The 22,494-nt window shown below is 43.5% G+C and overlaps 1 protein-coding gene across 1 annotated transcript in view; it reads left to right on the top strand.

Moving 5' to 3' along the window:
- Positions 1-22,494, top strand: part of BICDL1 (BICD family like cargo adaptor 1) — a 135,869-nt gene that overhangs the window by 51,836 nt on the left and 61,539 nt on the right. The window contains exons 4-5 of the mRNA XM_030218530.1: positions 8,359-8,505; positions 14,436-14,609. Of these exons, the coding sequence (XP_030074390.1) occupies positions 8,359-8,505; positions 14,436-14,609 (321 nt within the window). The remainder of the gene's footprint in view (positions 1-8,358; positions 8,506-14,435; positions 14,610-22,494) is intronic.

Raw genomic sequence — 22,494 nt, 5'->3', positions numbered from 1 at the left:
GCGATTTATTTATTTATTGCATTTGTATCCCACATTTTCCCACCTATTTGCAGGCTCAATGTGGCTTACAGAAACCTGTTATGGCATCGCCATTCCAGGTGACAGATACACTTGGTGTTACAACAAGATCATGGGTGAGGGAAAAAGAGCTGAACAGTTATAGAAAGATGACTATCAGAATAGGGTGAAGTGTTATAATAAGCTATGGGAAACATGTCACATATTGGTGAACGGTTAATCTTTTCATTAAAGCTAAGTAATAATTTGAGTTACTTTTACACAAAAGAATGAAAAGAGACAAAACATGTGGAACAATATTAATTTTGGTTAAAATATATTTTTGACTAATGAGGAAGCAGGCGAGCGAAGGGCATTCCTGGCTCATGTAAAATAAGTCACCACTGAGGTCTTAAGTTGGTGTATTTATACTTTATATGAATTGTTGTTGGGTATTGTTATTGCTTTGAGTGTGTTACCCCCATTTTTAAAATTGTTTCTGGCCATTTAATTGGCTACATCCATCTTTGACACAAATTTTTTACATTCAGCTTTCTTCCATTGTTCTGCTTCCTTCTCAAATCTATCTACTTCTCCATGTCTTCCCTTCCCATCTATCCATGTGCACCATCTCCTCCCTCTCTCTGTCCTTCCCCTCTCCTCCCTTCATCCATGTGCACCATTTCCTTCCTCTCTCTACCCTTCCCCTCCCCTCCATCTATGTGCACCCTCCTTCTGTCTTCCCTTTCCTTTCCCTCCCCTCTATCCATGTACACCATCTGCTCCGTTTCTCTTCTCTCCTCTTCCCATCTATCTGTGAACAGCATCTCATCCCTCTTTTCCCTTCCCCTTCCCTCCTTCCATGTGCATTATCTATTTCCTCTTTCTTCTCTTCCCTTTCCCTCCATCCATGTACAGTACACCATCTCCTCACTCTCCCTTCCCCTCTCATTCATCCATGCGCACCATTTCTTCCCTTTCTCTTTGATTCCCTTGCAATCAGCATCACTCCTCTGTATCCCTATCTGCCCCTTGTGTCTAGCAATACCCCTCTTATCCCTGTCCCTATGCTATCTCGCATCCAGCATCTCTTTTCCTCCCCATGTCCATGTTCTCCCCTCACTCTTTCCTTATTTTCTCCCACATCCCATAGGAAGCAGTCCCACCCCCACCCCATGTCTAGGTTCTACCCTCTCACTTTCCTTCTGTGTACCATGATCAATAGCTTCTTGCTTCCAGCAGCCCCACCATGGTCCAGCATCGCTCAATCTGGCCTGCCCTCCCTCCGTGAGTCCAGCCTCCCCCCCCCCCCCCGCACACACTTCTGCCTAGTTTGGTCTGATCTGATTTTTCTCTTTCCCCGCCCTCCATTCCCTCCCCGATATCCATCCATGCCTGCCTGCCTACCTACACTCACCTGGCAATATTCAGCCAGGCTCCTCTTTCTTGCCATGCCCAGGTGCCTTCCCTCTGCTTATTGCTGCAGAGGGAAGGCCTCTGGAGTAGGCTAAAGAGTGCCTGACTGAATTGCTGCTGAAAAGAGGATCAAGTTTTCAAGACCATTGGGTGGGCGAGAGGTAGACAAGCAAGCAGGAGGGAAGTGGAAGATGCCCTACTCAGGGAGGGAGGGTAGGCCAATATGACCAATGCTGGGCCATGGGAAGTGGGGAGTAAGGAACGAGAAAGAGATGCCCAACATTAGGTGGGAAAAAAAATTGAAAGACTGCGCAGGCGGTACAAGAGGTCCCTGAGAGCTACCATTGGCCTAAGCTATCTGTTGCACAGACTACTAGTTTGGACAGGCCAGTCTCTTTCCTTTGACAGGTTTCAGTGGGGATTTTTAGATCAGACCCTGCAGCATTTTAGATTTCAGGAAGGATTCAGAGCATGTATCAGTGCCCTATACTCTAATGCGAAGGCTTTCAATTGGATCAATACAGAGTTCTCTTCCATGTTTCAGTTGGGAAGAGAACATGGGTACATCAGGGTTGTCTTTTGTTGCCATTATTGTTTGCAGCCTTTTGCAGTTGTGATCACAGACAACCCTTAAAGGAAATGGCCCAGAATGCTTGAAGAACAGGATCTCCCTCTACACTCCTCCAAGGTGACTAATGTCCTCCCAAGGAGTATCCTTAACCATACCCTCTCCAAAGGACATCACGTGATGTGATATCCACCAGTGAGCCTTCTCCAGAGTAGCCCCATGCACTGGATTGCATTCCCTGAAAGGGTCTGCTTAACACAAGACTAACTCTTCTTCAGGAAGCAGGTAAAAGCTTGGCTGTTCACCCGTGCCTTTAATGGAAGTCGTAACTAACTTCCTAGTTACACACACAGATAAGATAATATTTAAGCACCTTTCAGACCTCATGTACAACTTCCCTTAAATTAGTCCCCTTGTCTGCTAACTCCTGCTACTCTATCTTATCTATCTATGTGTTCCATTTTTACTTATACCCTATGCTGACTATTAAAATGTCTTATTGCATACTAGTAAAAAAGGCCCTTTCTGAAAGAAATGAAACAGGCGCTAGCAAGGTTTTCCTCGGAGTGTGTATGTTTGAGAGAGTGTGTGTGAGAGAGAGAGTGAATGTGCGAGTGTGTGTGTGTGACAGAGAGAGAGTGAGACTGGGTGCGAGTGTGTCTGTGAGAGAGAGAGAGTGTGTGTGAGATTGTGTGCCAGGGGTGCCACCCTCCCCTCCCTCCCAGTTCCAGGGTCATCCCCTCCCTCCCTCCCTCCCTCCCTCCGATTTCCAGGGTCCCCCCTTCCCTCCCTCCCTCTGAGTTTCAGGGTCCTCCCTCCCTCCCTCCGAGTTTCAGGGTACACCCCTCCCTCCCTCCGAGTTTCAGGGTCCCCCCCTCCGTCCGAGTTTCAGGCTCCCTCCCTCCCTCCCAGTTCCAGGGTCGTCGTCCCTCCCTTCCTCCCTCCCTCCCTTCCAGTTCCAGGCCCCCTCCCTCCGAATTTTAAAAGTCATCTTGACTTACCTCGTTGGGGTTAAGGCGGCCGCCAGCAGTGGTAAAAGGCGTGCAGGCTAGGCCCTTCTCTCTCTCAAAGCTGTGGTCCCGCCCTCATTTCCTGTTTCAGCAAGGGCAGGACCACAGCTGAGAGAGAGAGAAAGGCCGAACCTGCACGCGTTTTACCGCTGCTGCCGGCCGCCATAACCCTGACTTGGTAAGTGAAGATGACTTTTAAAAATTGGAGGGAGGGGGCCTGGAACTGGGAGGGAGGGAGGGAGGAAGGGAGGGACGACAACACCCTCATGCGTGTGACGTCACGTTCCTTTGCCTGGCAACTCTGCAGCGTTCTCTTCCCTCTCACTGTTCTGCCCTCGACGTCATCACATTTTGATGCGAGGGTGGGACAGAGAGAGATAGTGACAGACTTACGAACCCTTCACTGAAGTCTGCCATGGAGTCAGCTTCAGAACGTTGAAGGTGCAAATTATTATAGTAGATTGTATTGACATTGTAATGTAGCATACTATGCCATACCTTGTATTGTATGAATATTTTTACTGCTGCAATTGTCTATTGCCTGTGTTTGAATTATTCTTGCTGTACACCACCTTGAGTGAATTCCTTCAAAAATGTGGTGAATAAATCTTAATAAATAAATAAAATAGACCCAAACATTGAAGGAGGCTGGGCAGGAGCATAAGTTGGCTTTGTTTGCTGATGATTAAATTTTGTCTATCGCTCTCAGCTTATCATTTCCTTGTCTAGTTTGTTAAAGGAGATTCAGACCTTTCAGTGTTAATCCAGATAGTACTATGGCTGTGAACTTGACAGAGACCAAAAGATGGAAGGGCTGGGTGTTCCAAACGTAGTGCTTTACTATAGAGCAACTTAAATATGTTCTGCCATCAAGTAGTTCCAGAACTCAGAATGCAAGTTTTGGGTTAATAGGGCCTGTTAAGCGCTCCTATTTGATCTGGATACCCCCAACCCCAAAATCTAGAACACTTCTAGAGTACTATTCCTCAACATCTGTTGTTACCTTCTGCACTTGGGATTGTGAGTCCAGGGCCCTTATGTTCCAGCTATTGAGAACTCTCTGATTTATTTTAATCCCCTTTTTCCACCAGGCTTGGAGCCGGGGCTTTACCATACCTGTAGGGTTATGGGACTGGAATGGTTGAGTCAGCTGCTTGATGATGACACCTTGATTAGCTTAGATACACTAGCCAGCATGTACTCATTGCCTCAATATTATTATACCTATCTTCAGATAGTGCATTTTTTAGTACTAAGCAGATCAAGATGCTGGTTCTTAGAGAAGAAGCATGCTTACAGGAATTTTGTGAGGATTGTTTGTCAACTAAAAGTTTGGACTCTGCTCTGTATACGTATTTGTGTAGGCAAAGGCCTAAGTATCTAGGTTATAGACTCAATTGAGAAGTTTTGCTGGGGATTCATTATGAGTCAGTTATGTGGGATAAAATAGAGGCAGCATTATTCACTAATGCTAAAGCACTTAATTTGCAAGAATACTCTGTAAATATAATGTATCAATGGTATCTTACACCTGTTACCACATTCCTGTTTCTTGGGGGCTTCTCCCAATTGTTAGAGGCAGCATGGGCTAGGTATACCATGGGCTATATTTGGTGGCATTGTCCAAACGTTTGGTCATACTGGAGGGCCATCCACCGTAGAATCCGTGTGCTTCTGGGATACATTATCCCTTAGGACCCAGGTATTTTCTTCCTTAATAGACCAGTACCTGAATTTAATTCAGCACAGAATTTCAGGGTCCAGTAATGTCTGACTGCAGAACAGAACAGCTGAGGAAAAGAAGGTGCTTTTCTTTTTTCCTTCAACAGGTGCAAAAGCTTCTGCAACTGAAGTATGGCTTAAGAAACATTGTGTCCCCAAAGCTGTTGCCCCAGTTACAGCTTCTGCCCTTGTCCAGATGGAAAGTGTGATCCAAATCAAGGGTCTGGTTCCTTGTGTGAGATGTCTGCAGCTTCAATCCTTCATGAAAGAAGTGGAGAAACTTTTAGAGGAGGTGGCAAGGTTGAGAAATCAAAGATCTCTAGCAGAGTGGAAGAAAAAGCTGTGCTGAAAGATGACAACTGGATAGGGTCATGAGATCCTGTAGGATCTACACTATGACTTCACCTCCTTCAAACAAAAGAACTAGTATTAAGCCCTGGAAGTGGAAAAGGTGAGAGCATCCCACAAACAAGAGGAACTGAAGCTCAGAATCCCCAAAGTTGCTCGATCAGTGACCCCTAGGAAGCAAAAAGTATTGATGGTTAGTGATTCCCTTCTGAGGGGTACAGAGGCATCCATCTGCTGACCAGACATGATATTGTATGAGGTGTGCTATCTGCCAAGTGCCAAGATTCAAGATGTTATGGAGAGTTTGCCGAGACTTATCAAGCCTACTGAGAATTATCTGATGCTGCTCATTTATGTTGGCATGAATAATAATGCTAAGTATCCCTCTGAATGTATCAAAAGTGACTTCATGACTCTGGGAGAAAGAGTGAATCAGATAGGTGCACTTGTGGTGTTTGTCAGTCCTATCTGTCAAGGATAAAGACCAAGGCAGAGAAATTTGCATCCTGGAGATGAATGCATAGTGTGTGGATGGTGTCTTCAAGAGTATTTTGGCTTCATGGATCATGGGATGATTTTCCAAGGGCTGCTGAGCAGAGATGGTGTTCATCTATCAAAGGGAAGAAGTGTCATCAGCAGGCTGGCTAACCTAGTGAAGAGGGCTTTAAACTAGATTTGTTAGGGCTGGGTGATCAAAGCCCAAAGGTAAGAAAAGCCTCAAGTTACTGAAACATTAAGTATATAGAAATGGGAAAAATGGGAACATCTGGAAAGCAGTGTATACCAGTGCCTGTAGTATGAGAAATAAGGTTATGAATCTAGAAGCTGTGATGAAAAAGGCTGCCTTGGATTTAGTGGAGTAACAGAGTTGTTTTTTATTATCTTGTTTATTATCCAAGCTTAATTATTGCAACATAATATACTTGGGATGCTCAAAGTACATCAACAGAAGATTGCAAGCAGTACAAAATATTGCTCTGAGATTAATCTATTCCTCCAGTAAATATGAAAGAGTGACACCACTATACTTCCAATCTGTGTGGGAAAATGTGGGGTATAAGCAAACCATAAATAAATAAATCTCACTGGTTACCTATGAAGTTAGAATTTTGTTCAAGCTCTATTGTATAATTTTGTTTTATTACTCAAGGCTCAGCGCCATTGTTTTTTTCTGAACCTCAGAGGCGTAAAATCTGTTAAACACTTCACAGTATAATTTTTTTTATCAAGTAGCAAAATCATGGAATCTCTGTTGAGATATGCCATGAGACCAATTATACTCTTTTTAAAAGGGCTATAAAAACTATTTTGTTCTGAGACCATATTATTGTTATACTTAATATTACATGATGTTAATTTTACTGGAATTTTCTACTTTGTGGCATTACACATAATTGTCCTGTTGTTTACTCCTAGGTTTTATATCTTAGTTTTGTAATCTGCCTTGAACCCTGTATGGTTATATGTGGAATATAAGACACAAATATAATGTAATGTTCACAGAGAACCATGACTGGGATATAGTTATGGAAACGTAGGAGAGGAAATCGAAAGCAAACAGAGCAAAAGAGCCAAAAAACACAAGGAGTCTTTAAGAATAGGGGGTGTCAAACCAGAACATTATTAAACAGACTCAACATGGTCTGTGTTTTGGTGAAACCACCACAGGACTAACAGGGTAAGGAAGAAGCACTGTGTGATTAGTTTGGAAAGAGGGAATGAATAACAACAATAAAAAATTGTATTTACATAGATGTGATATACAGGCCTTTGTCACAGGCAAAAGAAGTGGACAGAAATTTAATTGAAGATATTAAAAATAGAGTTATGATAGGTGAAATCCTACTAATAGTTGATTTTAATATGTCAGATGTTGATTGGAGGATCCCTTTTGCAGGGTCTTCTAGAAGTAGGGAGATCTTGGATTCAGTTTGAGAACTGTTCCAGCAGTTGGTAATGGAACCCACACAAGATGGGGGAAGTAAGCAGATAAAGTTAGGACAGCAGTACTGAGATGCTGCCATGAAAGGTCACAGCAGCCATTTTGTGAAAGAAGTTGCGATGGGCAGGAGCGAGTGGGCATCTCTCCTGCTTGTAGATCCCGCTAAACCAACAGGGATAAAAAAGGTTAGGCCTGGGGATGTCTACTGGGGTGGGAAGGTCTGATCTGTGGCTTACTGGCTTCATGGAAAAGGGAGGGGGTGGATAGAGTTGGTGAAGAAATCTGCTTATACTCATTCGGCTCCCAGACAGTATTCAGCCAGGGACTATATGGGTGTCTTATAGAGGTAAGGTACAGCGGCTTCCATATGCCAAATTAGCCCAGGATATTCAATGCCAGTGTCCAGACATTGCCCAGCATTGAATATCCAGGACTAGTTCTGTCCAGTGGACTGTGTTAAAAAAAAAAAAGCTGACCACCGCTGGCTGAATATTGACTGGACAGAGAATAAGACTTCCCTAAAACAAAATGACCAGAAAAATCTCTTAGAGAAACAGGAGAAATTTGTTCTTCAGAATTTAGAGGGGTTTTTTTCTGTTCTTAAAAACACAAGCTTAACTTTGCAGTTGAAAATGTACCACTTAATATATTATTTTGATGATACATGTACAAATTGTCATGCTAAAAAGATTTTTTAATCTGGCTCTGAAGGAGTAGGCTGGGAAGGTGACAGTTTGAGCAAGGGATAGAAGCATGTGGGAGGTTTGAGTAGGAGAGAAAAGAAAGTGTGCAGTAGCTGTTGCAGAGAAAAAAGAAGTATTGAAACACTGAGTAGGAGAAGCAGGTCAGATTTTAACACAGGGAGAGGAATATGTGCTAGGAATCTGCTACTTAAGCATTCTATTTGTTGTTACAGTGGCGTCAAATATTCTTTCTGTCTGAGTCTGACCCTTATAATATTTTCTTGACTGTCTTCCATCTCCCTTCCCTTTCAGCCTTCTCTCTTCCCCTTTCTTCCTTTTCCATTTCTTTTCAATATTTCAATCTTTGCTCCTCAGGAGTTTGTTGTTTAGGATGCAAATACATCAATCTTTTGCCCAAGCTCAAGATGATTTGTTACTGTTCTGGGTATATGTGTGTATGAAGAGGGGGGAAACAGGGGGCAGAATCTATCACTTCAGAGCATCTATTTCCATTTCCTCTGCAAATTTTGCCAAGCAACATATGTTCTTCACCCTGAGCTCTTCATGCCTTCTCTTAAAGGAATTGAATTTTGTTCATTCATTAAACCCTGGGGGGGGGGGGGGGGGCTGTATTTATTCGGTGCAGTCACAATCTTCATGTTTGTCTTTCAGATTAACCTGCTGCTAGACCAGAAACAAGAAGCAGAAGGACAACTCAGTGCCATGTTGGAAGAAAATTTCTTACTTCAGGGAACTATAGAAGAGCTGCAGGACAGGGTCTTGATCCTAGATAGACAGAGTTATGACAAGGACTTGCAGGTAAGGTGGGAAAGTCCCACTTCTGTTTAAAAACTGTCTGAGCAGTAAAAGCACCAAACGTTTTAGATATCTAAAATATCTACGTTACGGAGTCTCTTGTCGTTTCCAAAGAATAGCCAAAGATCTAACTGGGAGAAAGTATTAAAACTGTAATTAGAACAAAGAGACAATAATAAGTGATTCTGCAACAAATAAAGCAAAAATAAGAAGGATCCTCCAAAACTACACAATAATCAGGCATATGTATTTGTGATTGTATTTAAAAGTAAATGTTTATTTATGGTAACAAATGGAGATGGAGAGAGAGAAAAGGAGACAGTTTGAGAAAGGTTGAAAGAGAAACAGGGAACAGGATGGGAGAGTGGAAGGAGAGAGTGCAAGCAGGAATAGAAGGACAGAAGAGAGGTTAGAACAGAGGAAGACAAGTTAGAAAGGAGAGATTAAGGGAAGAAAAGAAGTAGGAAGGAAAAGAGAGAGAAGGAGGATGAAACAAGGTGAAATTGAAGAGAGAAAAGAAGAGAGAGGGCAAGACAGAAAGGGAGAATAGATGGGAGCAAGAGCATGATAGAAATAGGGAAACAGGAGAAAGAGAGAGAGGGGAAATGAAAATAATAAAAAAAAGAAACAGAAAAGAACAAGATGGCATTTTTCTCCTTCTCAGGGTTGTTTCTTCCCTTCCTTTACTCAGCTCTAGTTTCCACCCAGTTTCTGGTTCTTCCTTCTTTTTTTTCAAACTCAGCCCTTAAGCCTGCTCTCCTGTCTGTTCCCCCCCCCCCCCCCCCCCCCCACACACACTTTTATCTATGCTTCTAGACAACACTCAGTTTTGTCTTTTCACTTTTTGGCTGTTCGCTCTTCCAAGAAATTGAAGTAGAAATGTTTGTAACTAGTCCCTGGTCATGGTGGAGACCAAAAAGACTACCATCCTGGTTAAGAGAGGATCATCCCTCAAAGAAGCCCACAAAAATAAGGTGCAGCAGCTCCTAAAATAGGTATTTTCCTCAATTGCTATAGGCAAGCAAGCCATATGTGGGGGTTATGGGGCCTGAACCAAGTTGTGGGGACTGCAGCTCTCCCAGAGTTCTCTGTGGTGCTTGGAATCCAGAGCAGCATTTTGGTGGATGTCTGTGATGGTAGCCTTGAGATAGTTGTGGTTGTGACACTGGGTCGCAGGTGCGGCCTCCAAGGCACACTTGAGCAAGCTTCCTTCTGGGAGTCACCTGTTATTTGGGGAATAACTTTAGAAATTGGTGAGGGATTTGGAGAAGCCAGACCCCAGAGGCTCTTGGAGGACAGGTCAAAGGCTGCAACCTGTTCTGCCAGGGGTAAGCCTTGGTCCCAGGATGTAGGCCAGTTTTGGTCAGATAGGCAGGCTCCCAGCAGACCTACAAGCCCCCTAGGGACACCAGTGCCTTCCTTTTGTAACCCCAGGAGACCCCAGGACACAGTTAACCTGAATCATGCAGGAACCACCAAGGGCCACAATGAGGATTTGGAGGGTCCTTTGCTGGTGCAAGTATGAGGCAGACTTCCACCATGAGTGGATCCTATTCACCTCCAGCAGCCAATGGGTCTCTGAGATGGTGTGCCAGGTTTATGCCCTGAAATTTCCCAATCCAGTTTCTGATGCCTTTATGGAGTCTCTCTGCGGCTCCACCTAGAAAAGACAGATGGTGGAAGCTACGCTACAGCAACTTGCTCTAGTTGGGAGTGATGGAACCCATCCCAAGTCTAGAGTTACTTCATCTATGTTGTGGTTCCCAAAAAGGGTAACCCATTTAGTCCCATTCTAGATTTCAAAGGGGGTTAATGTCTCTCTCTGTGCACCTCACCTCCGGATGGAGACCCTGCAGTCTGATCGCCTTGGTTCACCTGGATGAGTTTTTAACTTCTCTGGATCTGTTGGAGACATATCTCCACATTCCCATCAGGCCGGGCCACAAGCATTTTCTGTGCTTCTGCATCCTGGGCTGTCACTTTCATTTCAGGGCACTCCACTTTGGGTTGCCAGTAGCACCCCATACCTTCATCAAGGCCATGGTAATGGTAGCAGTCCACCTGCACAAACAAGGGATCTGGGCACACCCCCGTCTAGATAATTGGTTGGTGAGATCCAGCTTGGAGTCAGAATCAAGGGAGGATGCATCTCAAGTGACTAGATTCCTTAAGTGCCTAGGATGGATTGTAAATTATGCCAAGGGCTACCTAATCCCAACCTACCAGCTGGAGTACCTAGGGTCCTCTTCAGTACCAGCAGGGAGCAGTGTTCTCATGGAGGACCAGATACTCAAGTTATAGGTGGTGACATGGGCCTAGAATTATTTACAACTTCTTGGGTCCATGGCAGTGAATCTAGAGGTGGTTGCATGGGCCAGGGACCATGTGGGGCCACTTCAGTTGCCATTGCTATCTCGCTGGGCCCCTAATTCAAAGGACTTCATGATCTGGCTCATGCTGATGGACTGAGTCTGCTGGAGTTTGGTCTGGTGGATCTACCCCCAAAATTTGCTGAAGGGTATTCCTCTGGAGCCTCTGAGTACCTGGTGGTGACAACCAATCCCAGTCTTTTTGTTTTGGGAGCCCAGTGCCTGAGCCAGATAGCTCAGGGCTGTAGATCCCAGAAGGAGTTCTCCTGGCCCATTAATTAGCTGGAGATGAGAGCCATCCATCCAGTTCTGGTATAGTTTGACCCCTGATTTGAGCGAACGTGGTCTGGGTGATATTGGACAGTGCCACACCCAACAAGCAAGGATAAACCAGAAGCATGGTGGTGATATTAGAGTTGAAACTTAACTGTAGATGGGCAAAGGCACTTGTGATAGCCTTCTGTGCGGCTCACATTTCTGGGAAGGAGAATGTGCTAGAAGACTTCCCTAGTCATCATTCATTGGAACCAGGGGAGTGGGAATTCAGCTTGTCAGTGTTTCATCTCCTTGTTTCTCAGTGGGGTCCCCTGGGGTTTGATCTGATGGCTATTCAGCCGAACTCCAAGACTGCACATTTCTTCAGCTGCAGGAGGGGGGCTGGCTCTACAGGCATCAATGTACTGGTTCAGTCTTGGCTCAGACAGGAGCCTCTGTACATCTTTCCTCTGTGGCCACTGGTTGGCAGGGTTCTATGGAGGATAGCTGCGCTGGTCTGGCCTCTCTGACCTTGGTATGAAAATTTTCCCTGCCTGCTGGTGGAGCCTCTGAGGCTACTGCTGAAGCAGGGGGGGGGGGGCTTCTAAGCCAGGGGCCAGTAGAAGTGGAAGATCTAGATCCCTTCTGGCTTATGGTTTGGCCCTTAAAAGGAAGCACCTGTTGAGATGTAGATGTTCTGCTTCAGTCATCTCCACTCTGCTTAGAAACCCGGAAGAGATCTATGTTTTTGGTTTACATATGAATTTGGTGTGTCTTTGAGCATTGTTGTGAGCAGCTCTCCATTTCCCCATGACAAGTGCAGCTTCATGATGTCGCAGGGTTTTAGCAGGGACTGGCCCTTATCTCCTTGAAGGTCCAAGTGCCAGCCCTGTAAGGTTCTCAGCATCTTTCTGGTAGCTGATTCAGATATGGTGCATTTTTTGCCCAGGATCAAACAACTATGTCCCCTGTTGAGACCTGTCCTTCCTCCATGGGATCTCAGTTTGTTGCTTAACGTTTTGTCGGGCCTGCCATTTGTTTCAAGTTCTTATCTTTATTGAATTTTCAGAACAAAAATAAAACCCCTTCGGTCAGCCAGCACCAGTTAGGCTACTCCACTGCTCTGCATGAATGACTGTGTGGCAGCATAGAAATGTCCATCTTATAAAATGTATATACCAAAAAAGACCTAATTATGATAATATCTTCCGAACCTCAGTAGAGAAACTCAACGGGTGTGAATTTCTTATTTCATTGAGAATTATTCTCCCTTGTTGTCACTGGTCCTTTTTTTATTTTTTAAATCTTTTTAAATACTTTTATATTTCAATCACTTGCAAAAAATATATTTCAAGAATTTAATTCCAACTTATCTGATTGTGTTGGCTGGGGGCTTGCTCTTTTGACATGAAATCATGTTTCGCTGTCTGCCACTTCAAGGTAAACCTCTCAATATCATCATCAGACCCATCTTGCCAACTTGTTATCTTCCTAATGATGTCAATGACAGATGGCAGATATTGGAGGTTTTTCCTTGACGCAGCGGACAACAAAACATGATTTCATGTCAGAAGAGTAAGCCCCCAGCCTATACAATCAGATAAGTTGGAATTAAATTCTTGAAATACATTTTTCACAAGTTTTGAATAAGTGATTATTTTAAAAGATTTAAAAGTTTTAAAAAGGACCAATGATGACAAGGAAGAATAATTCTTGATGGAATAAGAAATTCACACCCGTTGAGTTTCTCCACTGATATTATCAAAATCAGGTCTTTTTTACTATATACATGTTGTGATTATTGGGCACCTGAAAAAAATTACATTGTCATTTGGATAAGTCATCTTATAAAATGGCCACACAGATGCCCATGTCCCTTGTTTCTCCCATTCATAATTTGGACATTTCAGTTTGTAAAATGGATGTTCATGCTGGACGTTTTCAGTAATGGACATCCATCCCACATGTATTTTACAATAGGTTGCATCCTGCTTTAACATACATGTAAGATGGACGTCTATTTGTGATGTTCTGACTTGGACATCCATATTCTGAATTGGACGTCCTTTCTAAAATGCTGCTCACAGTTTCTAAAATGTATTATTTACCAGCTGGGAAGAAGAAAGAGAGTGAGATGAAAGGAGGACTGAATTTTACCATCTCTCTGGATAGTTTGGATCTCTCTCATAACATAAGAACAGTCATACTGGGTCAGACCAATGGTCCATGTAGCCCAGTATCCTACTTCCAGCAAGTGGCCAGTCCAGGTCACAAGTACCTGACAGAAACCCAGTTAGTAGCACCATTCCATGCTACTAATCCCAGGGCAAGCAGAGGTTTCCTTCATGTCCATCTCAATAACAGACTACGGACTTTTCCTCCAGGAACTTGTCCAAATCTTTACCCAGATAGCTAACCGCTGTTGCCACATCCTCCAGCAGTGAGTTCCAGAGCTTAGCTATTCTTTGAGTGAAAAAAATATTTCCTCCTATTTGTTTAAAAAGTATTTAATTGGGGCCCTTTTACTAAGCTGCAGTAGGCTCTACGCACGTGCAGCACATGCCCAAATGAGACTACCACCAGGTCAGCGCACCCTCCTGGTGGTAATTTCAGATTTGGCACGCGCCCATAATGCGTGTCCGTTTTCAGTTGTCTTTCCACGTTATCTTTCTCTCTCTCCTCACCTCATTTCTCCCTCCTGTACTCCACTCTCAATCTCTGGTCTCCCACTGTTCTCCTTCTTCAACAGTACTCTGTCTTCTGTTTTCCCTTTCCACTCAATTTTAGCTATTTTCCTTTTTCTTTCCCTTGGACCTCCTCTCTCCCCAAAGCTCTCTCCCTTTAGAACCAGCATTATTAGATTTTATTTTCTTTTTTTCCTCTCTGGCCCAGCTCTCACCCATTTTCTTCCTCTTTTGCTAATTGCTCACTCTTTGGCCCTCTTTTCGTTAGCAACTTTCTCCTGTCTCTCTCTTCCATCAGTCCAAGTCTGAACTGCTGTCTTCTCTGCTTTGTATTGTATTTCTACTCCTTTATTTTCTCTGTCCCTATCTCTTTTCTTTCCCTTCAGTTCTAGTCTTCTTACTCTTTTTCTTCCTTTTACCATCTCAGTCTGATTCTCCCCTAACTTCTCTCCCTCCATGGCTCTCCCCTCTCCACAGCTCATGTCTCCCCTCTCCCCCATTTCCCCCTTCTCCTTCAGCTCTACTCTTTACTTCTTGTTTTATCTTCATTCTTTCTCTTTCTCCCGTCTCCATACACCTTTTTCAAGCTGTTCCCATTCTTCTGTGTTTCTGTGATCTTGAGCAGTTGCGTCAGACTCACCTAGAATTGCAGGAGATAAGAGTATCCTATCGTCAGCTTCAGCAGAAGGTGGAAGAACTTAGTGAGGAGAGGAGTCTCCAGACACTGAACAGCACCTCTCTGCTGTCTGAGATTGAGCAGAGCATGGAGGCAGAAGAACAGGAACAGGAAAGAGAACAGGTATGAAAAGAAATGCACATTTAAGAACAGAGATTTTATTCATAAAACATATATAGAATATGTTTATTTCACAATTTTTATACCATCTTTTGTGCTTACAATACATAACGTAGACAAATGCTTTAGAAGCAAGAAGAAAGAGGTACAGCCATGTGTCAACATCTCCCAGCCATCAGCAGAGTTACTACAGGCCAAATGCCAGGACAAAGTAGTGAGCCTTTAGGGCAGTTTTGAATTTCTGGGTTAAGGTGTCTAATCTAGGGTATTGTGGTGATGAATCCCACAAGAAGGGAGCCTGGATATAGAATGCTAGGATATAGATATGGGTCAGTCTGATGGCTCACTGACAAATGTGGAAGACCTAGGTTTGATTCCTGGGTTGGGCTTTTACTTCCTGGGCAGCCAGAGCTGGGGGTGCTAGGGGGACCATATTATTCTAAGATGCTCATTTTCAAAGCATATAGACTTACAGCGTTACATAGAAACATATGTAACTTTGTAAGTCAATGTGCTTTGAAAATTAGCTTATTTGTGTCATTCTCTTTTGACTTGGATACTTGTTTGTGATTTTCACAGTTGACAATCAGCCAGTGTGATATTTGGAACACTTGTTACTAAAGTTTATTATAGCATAAATAAATTCAGAAAATACTTTTTCTTTTAAAAATCCTCTCCCATTATAAACTGAAACCCCTTATATTACCCAAGCATAGCTCCTAGTCTTATGAAGTAACCATGATTCTCCATATTAGGGGCATTCACACTGTATAGGAGAAGACATTGTCCATATACTTCTCCTAGCACAGCTACATATTGCCCTTCAGGATCCTTCAGAAACTTATGTGTGACCAATGCTAACCCTCTGTGGACAAGGATTGCCACCCTCCTCTGCCTGGCATTATAGGATGAAACAATAACTTTGCCCATTCAGGCTCTTTTTAGTTTTAAATGTTCATCTTCAGCTTGGTGTTGCTTTAAGAAGCATCAAACTCTTTATGTTCTTAATAGGTGAGTGGATTCCATCTATATTTAATGTATACAAATAGTAATTCACTGATACAAAAACATACAGAAAACTCTTTAAGACTCCGCTATAGGATTTGTTCTTGAACCCCTCTCTCAGTTCACAGATGTATTCCTAAGACTATTTGTCTCCAAAATGGAATCATACATAAGCGATTCTGTTCACGTTATCAATATTTCTGACACGATAAAAATGGACATGACCAATTTTTTTGTTAGTTACACTTGGCATTGAGTCCCTGAGACTGGAGGATCTGACCCTCGCCACTTTTGCTCCCTGTTGAAACTCTCCTTCCTTTGTCGGAGACAGATTGGAGGAGCACGCCCTATCACCAAACTTGTCTAGACACTAGAAACTGGTGGCTCCAACCTGCGCCACCCTTGCTCGCTGTTGGAACTCTCCCTCCTGTTTCGGAGAGCAACTAGACAAGCACGCCCAATGCCAACAGCGACCACACAGCAGATGAGAATCCAGCCCACAGAATCTCACAGCACCCTACCTCTGGGTACGAAGCGGTGAAGCAGCAGGTCGGACAGCCGCAAAGAAATGCCAGAATCACTCCTTCAGTGCTCGTCACTTGAAGGAGCAGCATGCCCGACATTGCCATTGACCATGTGGTAAATGAGCGCCAGATCCACAGGATCCCATAGCCACCTGCATCGGGGGAAAGAAAGGAGTCACAGCTGGCAGATAGCCAAGTGGAGTGTGACTGCAGTGACTTCCGGGATCAACACTGTGGCAATACTTCAAGCGGAGCCAGAGAACAAGCCTGCCACTAGAGAAGAAACACATAAGTCAAGCTAAGTTGCTCTAATGATTTAAATTTTTTTGTCAATGGTTTGCATCGTGTTATTTCACATTTTTATGGACACATCGATATTGTCACTAATTTTGAAGATGAAAAAGTAAAAAAATGTAAGGAGGTTATTGGCCTATGATGACATAATGACCCAATAAGTGTTAAAAATGTGTCAATGACAAGTTCACTTGAGCACCAAGGGTCTTTTCAGGTCTTTTCCTCCTGTTTTATAAGCAACAGGTATTGAGGTCTGCAGTTTATTGAGTGGAAGTAATTCATACATTCTGTAGAAGAAGCTTGATTTTTGGACCAAATCATATGGAAACTAAAATGAAAAAAAATCTACTTCTATAGAAATATCTTCCAATCACTAGTCCAGTCCATGGTCCTCTCATGTACTGACTACTGCAACGGAGTTTATACCGGATACAAGGAACAATTATTAAAGAAAATACAAACAGCTCAAAACACAGTGGCAAGACTAATATTCAGAAAAAAGCTATTCAAAAGCATAAAACCGCTATTCCAAAACTTCCACTGACTACCTATTAAATCACGCACATCCTTTAAGATATGCTTACTGACCTACAGAATAATTTTCGGCCTTGCACCAGAATACATGTCAAAACCTAATAGAATTACCTATATGCAACGCACTAAAGGGAGCAAGAACCTACGTCACCCTACACGTTCCCAAATGCCAAGGACTAAAATACAAATCCTTACTCCACCAACTTCACATACATTTGTCCCAATATCTGGAACACATTACCATCAGCTCTAAAATGCATAAATAATTACATAATCTTCCGGAAACACCTGAAAGTTCACTTCTACAGAATCTTCATCTTCGACGAACCCACAGAATCGACCGAAACACAAACCAACACACCGCAGCGACTGACCAATCATGGACTCTGATCTAAGCTCGCATCTGCACCAAACAACCTTGTAACTGGACTATTCAAATCAATCTGTAAACCACTTTGAACCGACAACTAGATTGGAAAATGTGGGGTATAAATGCAGAAATAAATAAATAAAATAAATATACAAACATTCCTCCACAGACTGAAACACTTTCAGTTGTAAGGTCTGTCTGGAACAAAAAACAGATAAGAGGATCCAAACTATAGCTATACAATGTAAGGTTCCACATTAGGAGTCACCGCCCAGGGAAAACATTTAGGTGTTGTTGTTGATGATAGATTGAAACCCTCTGCTCAGTGTGCAGCAGTAACTAAGAAAGCAAATATAATGTTAGGAATCTCAAAAAAATAGAATTAGAAAAGGTAGAGAGAAGGATGACAAAAATAATAAAGGGGATGGGGCGACTTCCCTATAAGGAAAGGCTGGGCTTGGAGAAGAGACAGATAAAGGGAGATATAATAGAGGTCTATAAAATACTGAGTGATATGGAATGGGTAGAGGTGAATCACTTGCTTACTTTTTCCAAAAATTCAAGTAAGTACTCAGGCACACAATGAAGCTACTAAGTTGTACATTTAACTGTAAACAACTTTTTATTGAACAGAAAAATAAAGATACATTAATTCAAACAGAAACATGTGTTGTTCAATATTTTTACAAGATTCATTCCTGCTCCAACTCCCCACCTCCCGCCCAGCCCGTATGCCCTTCTGATTCCAACATTTTATAAAGAATCTAGACAGGATTAAATCGCCAAATCTATAAACAACTATTGTAAGCAAAAATGTCAACCTAATACAGAACAATAAACACTAAAAAAAACTTTTGTAATCCTGACTTACTAATGGGCTCATTTTTGAAAGAGAAGGACGTCCATCTTTCGACATAAATCAGAAGATGGATGTCCTTCTCCCAGGGACGTCCAAATCGGTATAATCGAAGCTCGATTTAGGTTGTCGTCAACTGCACTCCATCGCAAGGATGGCCAAAGTTCAAGGGGGCATGTCGGAGGCGTAGCAAAGACAGGACTTAGGTGTGCCTAACACTTGGAACGTCCTTGACCCATAAACGAAAAAAACAAGGACATCCCTGACGAGCACTTGGACATTTTCACCCAGACCTGTTTTTCTTACGACTAAGGCACAAAAGTTGCCCAAAATGACCAGATGACCACCGGAGGGAATCAGGGATGACCTTCCCTTACTCCCACAGTGGTCACCAACCCCCTCCCACCCTTAAAAAACATCTTTAAAAATATTTTGTGCCAGCCTCTATACCAGCCTCAGATGTCACTCGGGTCCATGACGGCAGTATGCAGGTCCCTGGAGCAGTTTTAGTGGGTGCAGTGCACTTCAGACAGGTGGACCCAGCCCCCCCACCACCTGTTATGCTTGTGGAGGAAACAGCGAGCCCTCCCAAATCCACCACAAACCCACTGTACCCACATCTAGGTGCCCCCTTCACCCATAAGGGTTATGGTAGTGGTGTACAGTTGGGGGTTGTGGGTTTTGGGGGCGCAGCACACAAGGTAAGGGAGCTGTGTTCGCAGGAGCAATTTATGAAGTCCACTGCAGTGCCCCCTAGGGTGCCCGGCTGGTATCCTGGCATGTCAGGGGGACCAGTGCACTACAAATGCTGGCTCCTTCTACGACCAAATTGCTTGCATTTGGTGGTTTTTGACATGGACGTCTTTGGTTTCGAAAATCACCAAAAATCAGAAACGTCCATGTCTAAGGATGTCCAAATCTAGGGACGGCGAAATTTAAGGATTTGGACATCCCTGATGGTATTTTCGAAACAAAAGATGGATGTCCATCTTGTTTTGAAAATACAGGTTTCCCCGACCCTGGATTTGGACATTTTGCAAGGACGTCCAAATTGCAACTTGGCTGTCCCATTCGAAAATGCCCCTCTAAGTCACACCCCATTCCCACCATACTGTAATCATTACCTATGACCTACAACTAAGGTGACCCGTTATCTGGACTCTTATGACCCCAGGTCGCCATAGAACAATAACGTCTATTTCCTACCCCCCCTCAACCCCATCCTGTCAGAGAATCCCAAGATTACCCTTACTAAACTTATGAACTTAGGGAACACTTGGAAGCCTATTTAAGACAGCACTTCTTGCTCTATGAGAAACAGTTACTAAGTTGTACATTTAAAACAAATCCAAGAAAGGTTTTCTTCACAGAGACCCCCTTTTACTAAGGTGCGCTCATGTTTTTAACACGTGCTAAAATTGGGCGTGCGCTAAACGTTAGAGACGCCAATGCATTCCTATGGGCATCTCTAACTTTTAGCGCACGCCCAATTTTAGTGCATGCTAAAAACGTGAGCGCGCCTTAGTAAAAGACCCCCCTTAACTTGTAATTAAACTCTGGAATTGGTTGCTAGAGAATGTGGTAAAAGCAGTTAGTTTAGCAAGGTTTAAAAATAGTTTGGACAAATTCGTGAAAGTCCATATGCCATTATTAAGAAGGATTTGGGAAAATCCACTGATTATTTCTAGGATAAGCAGCATAAAATCTGTTTTACTTTTTGGGAGCTTGCCAGGTACTTGTGACCTGGATTGACCACTGTTGGAAACCTGATGGGCCTTTGGTCTGGTCCAGTATAGCAATGCTTATGTGCCGGTGATGGGAGGCGGGACTGGTGGTTGGGAGGCGGGAAATACTGCTGCACAGACTTATATGGTCTGTGCCCTGAAAAAGACAGGTACAAATCAAGGTAAGGTATACACATGAGTTTATCGTGGGCAGACTAGATGGACCGTGCAGGTCTTTTTCTGCCGTCATCTACTATGTTACTATATGTCTTCTGTTGCTCTCCTCTTCAGATATGTCTCTTATATGAAACAAATTGTGGAGGTGAGCCAAGTTGCCTCCCAAATCAGGCACTCCCTTTTATAGGGGGAGTTCAGGCCTTTAACATTCATTGTGACTATTTTAAACATAGTCATAGTCATAGATTCTATTGTAAATATGCCTAGTGGTGACACTGAACATCGATCACCTCAAAGTATTTAAAAATAACCACCACACCCTGAAGTCTCCCACCCTTCTCCTCTTCCCACCACATTCTTCCCCAAGAACCCAACCTTCTCCCCCTTCCTTCTCCCATCCCTTCTCATAAGTCTGTTACCCATCTATATATTTATGATGGGTAAAGTCAGGAGGAAGGACCTGACCATATAAAGGTATAACAATCAACAGTAAAGCATTAACCCAGCCATCAACCACTGCTTAAAAGACTTGAAAAAAAGCAAATTGTTCTTAGCTGGTGAGTCTAAAGTACATAGCCCAAACGGCTTCTAGGTTAAGAAGCTGCCATTTAGTTTGTATAGCGATATAACTGCTCAGCCCCTGCAGTTTTCCTCAGGGCTGCTGCCTCACATAGTGATATAACTCATCCAAGTGCAAGAAAGTCACTTCACTTCACGATGCTCCCGCTGTGGTTGAAGGACAGGGAGGACCAAAGAGGTGGAGGAGTGGCACTGTATGTTAAAAATAATAGAGCGGCTGAAATGCAGGGGACCTGGGAAAAGGAAGAAGCTATATGGATTGTTCTAGAAAGAGAAGATGGAACATGTATCCATACAAGTGTTATCTACAGACCTCCAGTACAAATGGAGAAGCTGGACAAGGATCTGATCGAAGATATCTATAAACTTAATATGAAAGGGGAGGCGCTGTTGTTGGGAGATTTCAACTTGCCTTATCTGTAAGAATCGGAAAGAAGTAGAGAGATTGTGGATACTTGTCAAAATGCCTTGCTCAGGCAAATGTTGACGGAACCCATGAGGGAAGGGTCGATGCTGGATCTAGTGCTCACAAATGGAGGCAATGTTTCTAATGTCCGGATGGGTGCCCACCTAGGAAATAGTGATCATCATATGATATGGTTTGATATAAGAGTGAAAGCGGAGTGCAGCTGCACAAAACTCAAAGTACTGGCAAAATGGGAGAATACCTGAAGAAGGAACTGATGGCATGGGTAGGCACAGGCAGGGCCAGTTTTAGGCAGACTGGGATGAAGGGCAGAAATTAAGGAGGGGGATCCCCTCCCCCAAACTCCACACCCACCATTGCTGCAACATATGAAACAACTTTAAATGAGTCCTTCACATACAAAACACAGACAGGCCTTCACCACATACAGAACAAGGGATCAGAAATTAGAAAAATGGAAATATGAACACCAAAATTGAAACATGGCAAGTACTGCAACACTGAAGAAATACAAATAGAAATGCACTTCCTTTTTGTATTGAACACAATTGGTAGCATCACTACGGGGGGCCTGTGTCCCTCCCCAATACACTTTGGGCTCAGACCCACCAAAATTAGCCATCACCCTTTCTGTGGCTGGCAGGGATCCCCAAGCTGTGCCAGTTGAAGACCACCTCCTCTGGTCCGGCAGCCAGAGCTCTCCAAGCTCTACAGCTGGTGGCTGTGTCCTCGAGCTGATGCTGCCACCATTGCTGCCCCCCCTCCATGCATTCTCAGTTTTCATACATGCAGAAAAACAAGTATTCATGGGCGTGGGTCAGCAGTGGCATCAGCAGCTCGGGGACACTGCCACAGTCTGCAGAGCTTGGAAGAGTTCTGGTTGTCAGAGCAGCAAAGGAAGAGGAAGTCCACTTGGAGAGACCTGGAGGTTTCTGCCAGCTCAGGTATTTATATTTTGCATTCAGGTGAGGGGGGGGCAGAAGGCAAGCAGCAGGGAGAGAATTTGGTACCCACTCACTTAAGTTCAGCCCTGTCTCTCCCCCCCCCACCAAAATCAACCATCTGGTTATGCTAATAAACACAATACAAAGTCATTTGTTCATTTGTGATAACAAATCCCAAGGTTAAATTCCAGTTAATAAATTGAAAATGAAACACTTTTTTCTGCCTTTGTTGTCTGCACATTTTATTTTTCCATCATAAGAACATAAGATTAGCCATACTGGGTCAGACCAATGGTTCATCTAGCCCAGTATCCTGTTTTCCAAGCAGTGGCCAAACCAGGTCACAAGTACCTGGCAGAAACCCAAATCGTGGCAACATACTACAAATCCCAGGACAAGCAGTTGCTTCCCATGTTTGTCTCAATTCCTCCAGGAATTTGTCCAAACCTTTTTT

This window comes from Microcaecilia unicolor, chromosome 11 (genome assembly GCF_901765095.1).
Source record: "Microcaecilia unicolor chromosome 11, aMicUni1.1, whole genome shotgun sequence".
NCBI lineage: Eukaryota > Metazoa > Chordata > Amphibia > Gymnophiona > Siphonopidae > Microcaecilia > Microcaecilia unicolor.
The sequence above is the reverse complement of the archived record's forward strand: the minus strand, read 5'-3'. Positions and strand labels throughout refer to the sequence as shown.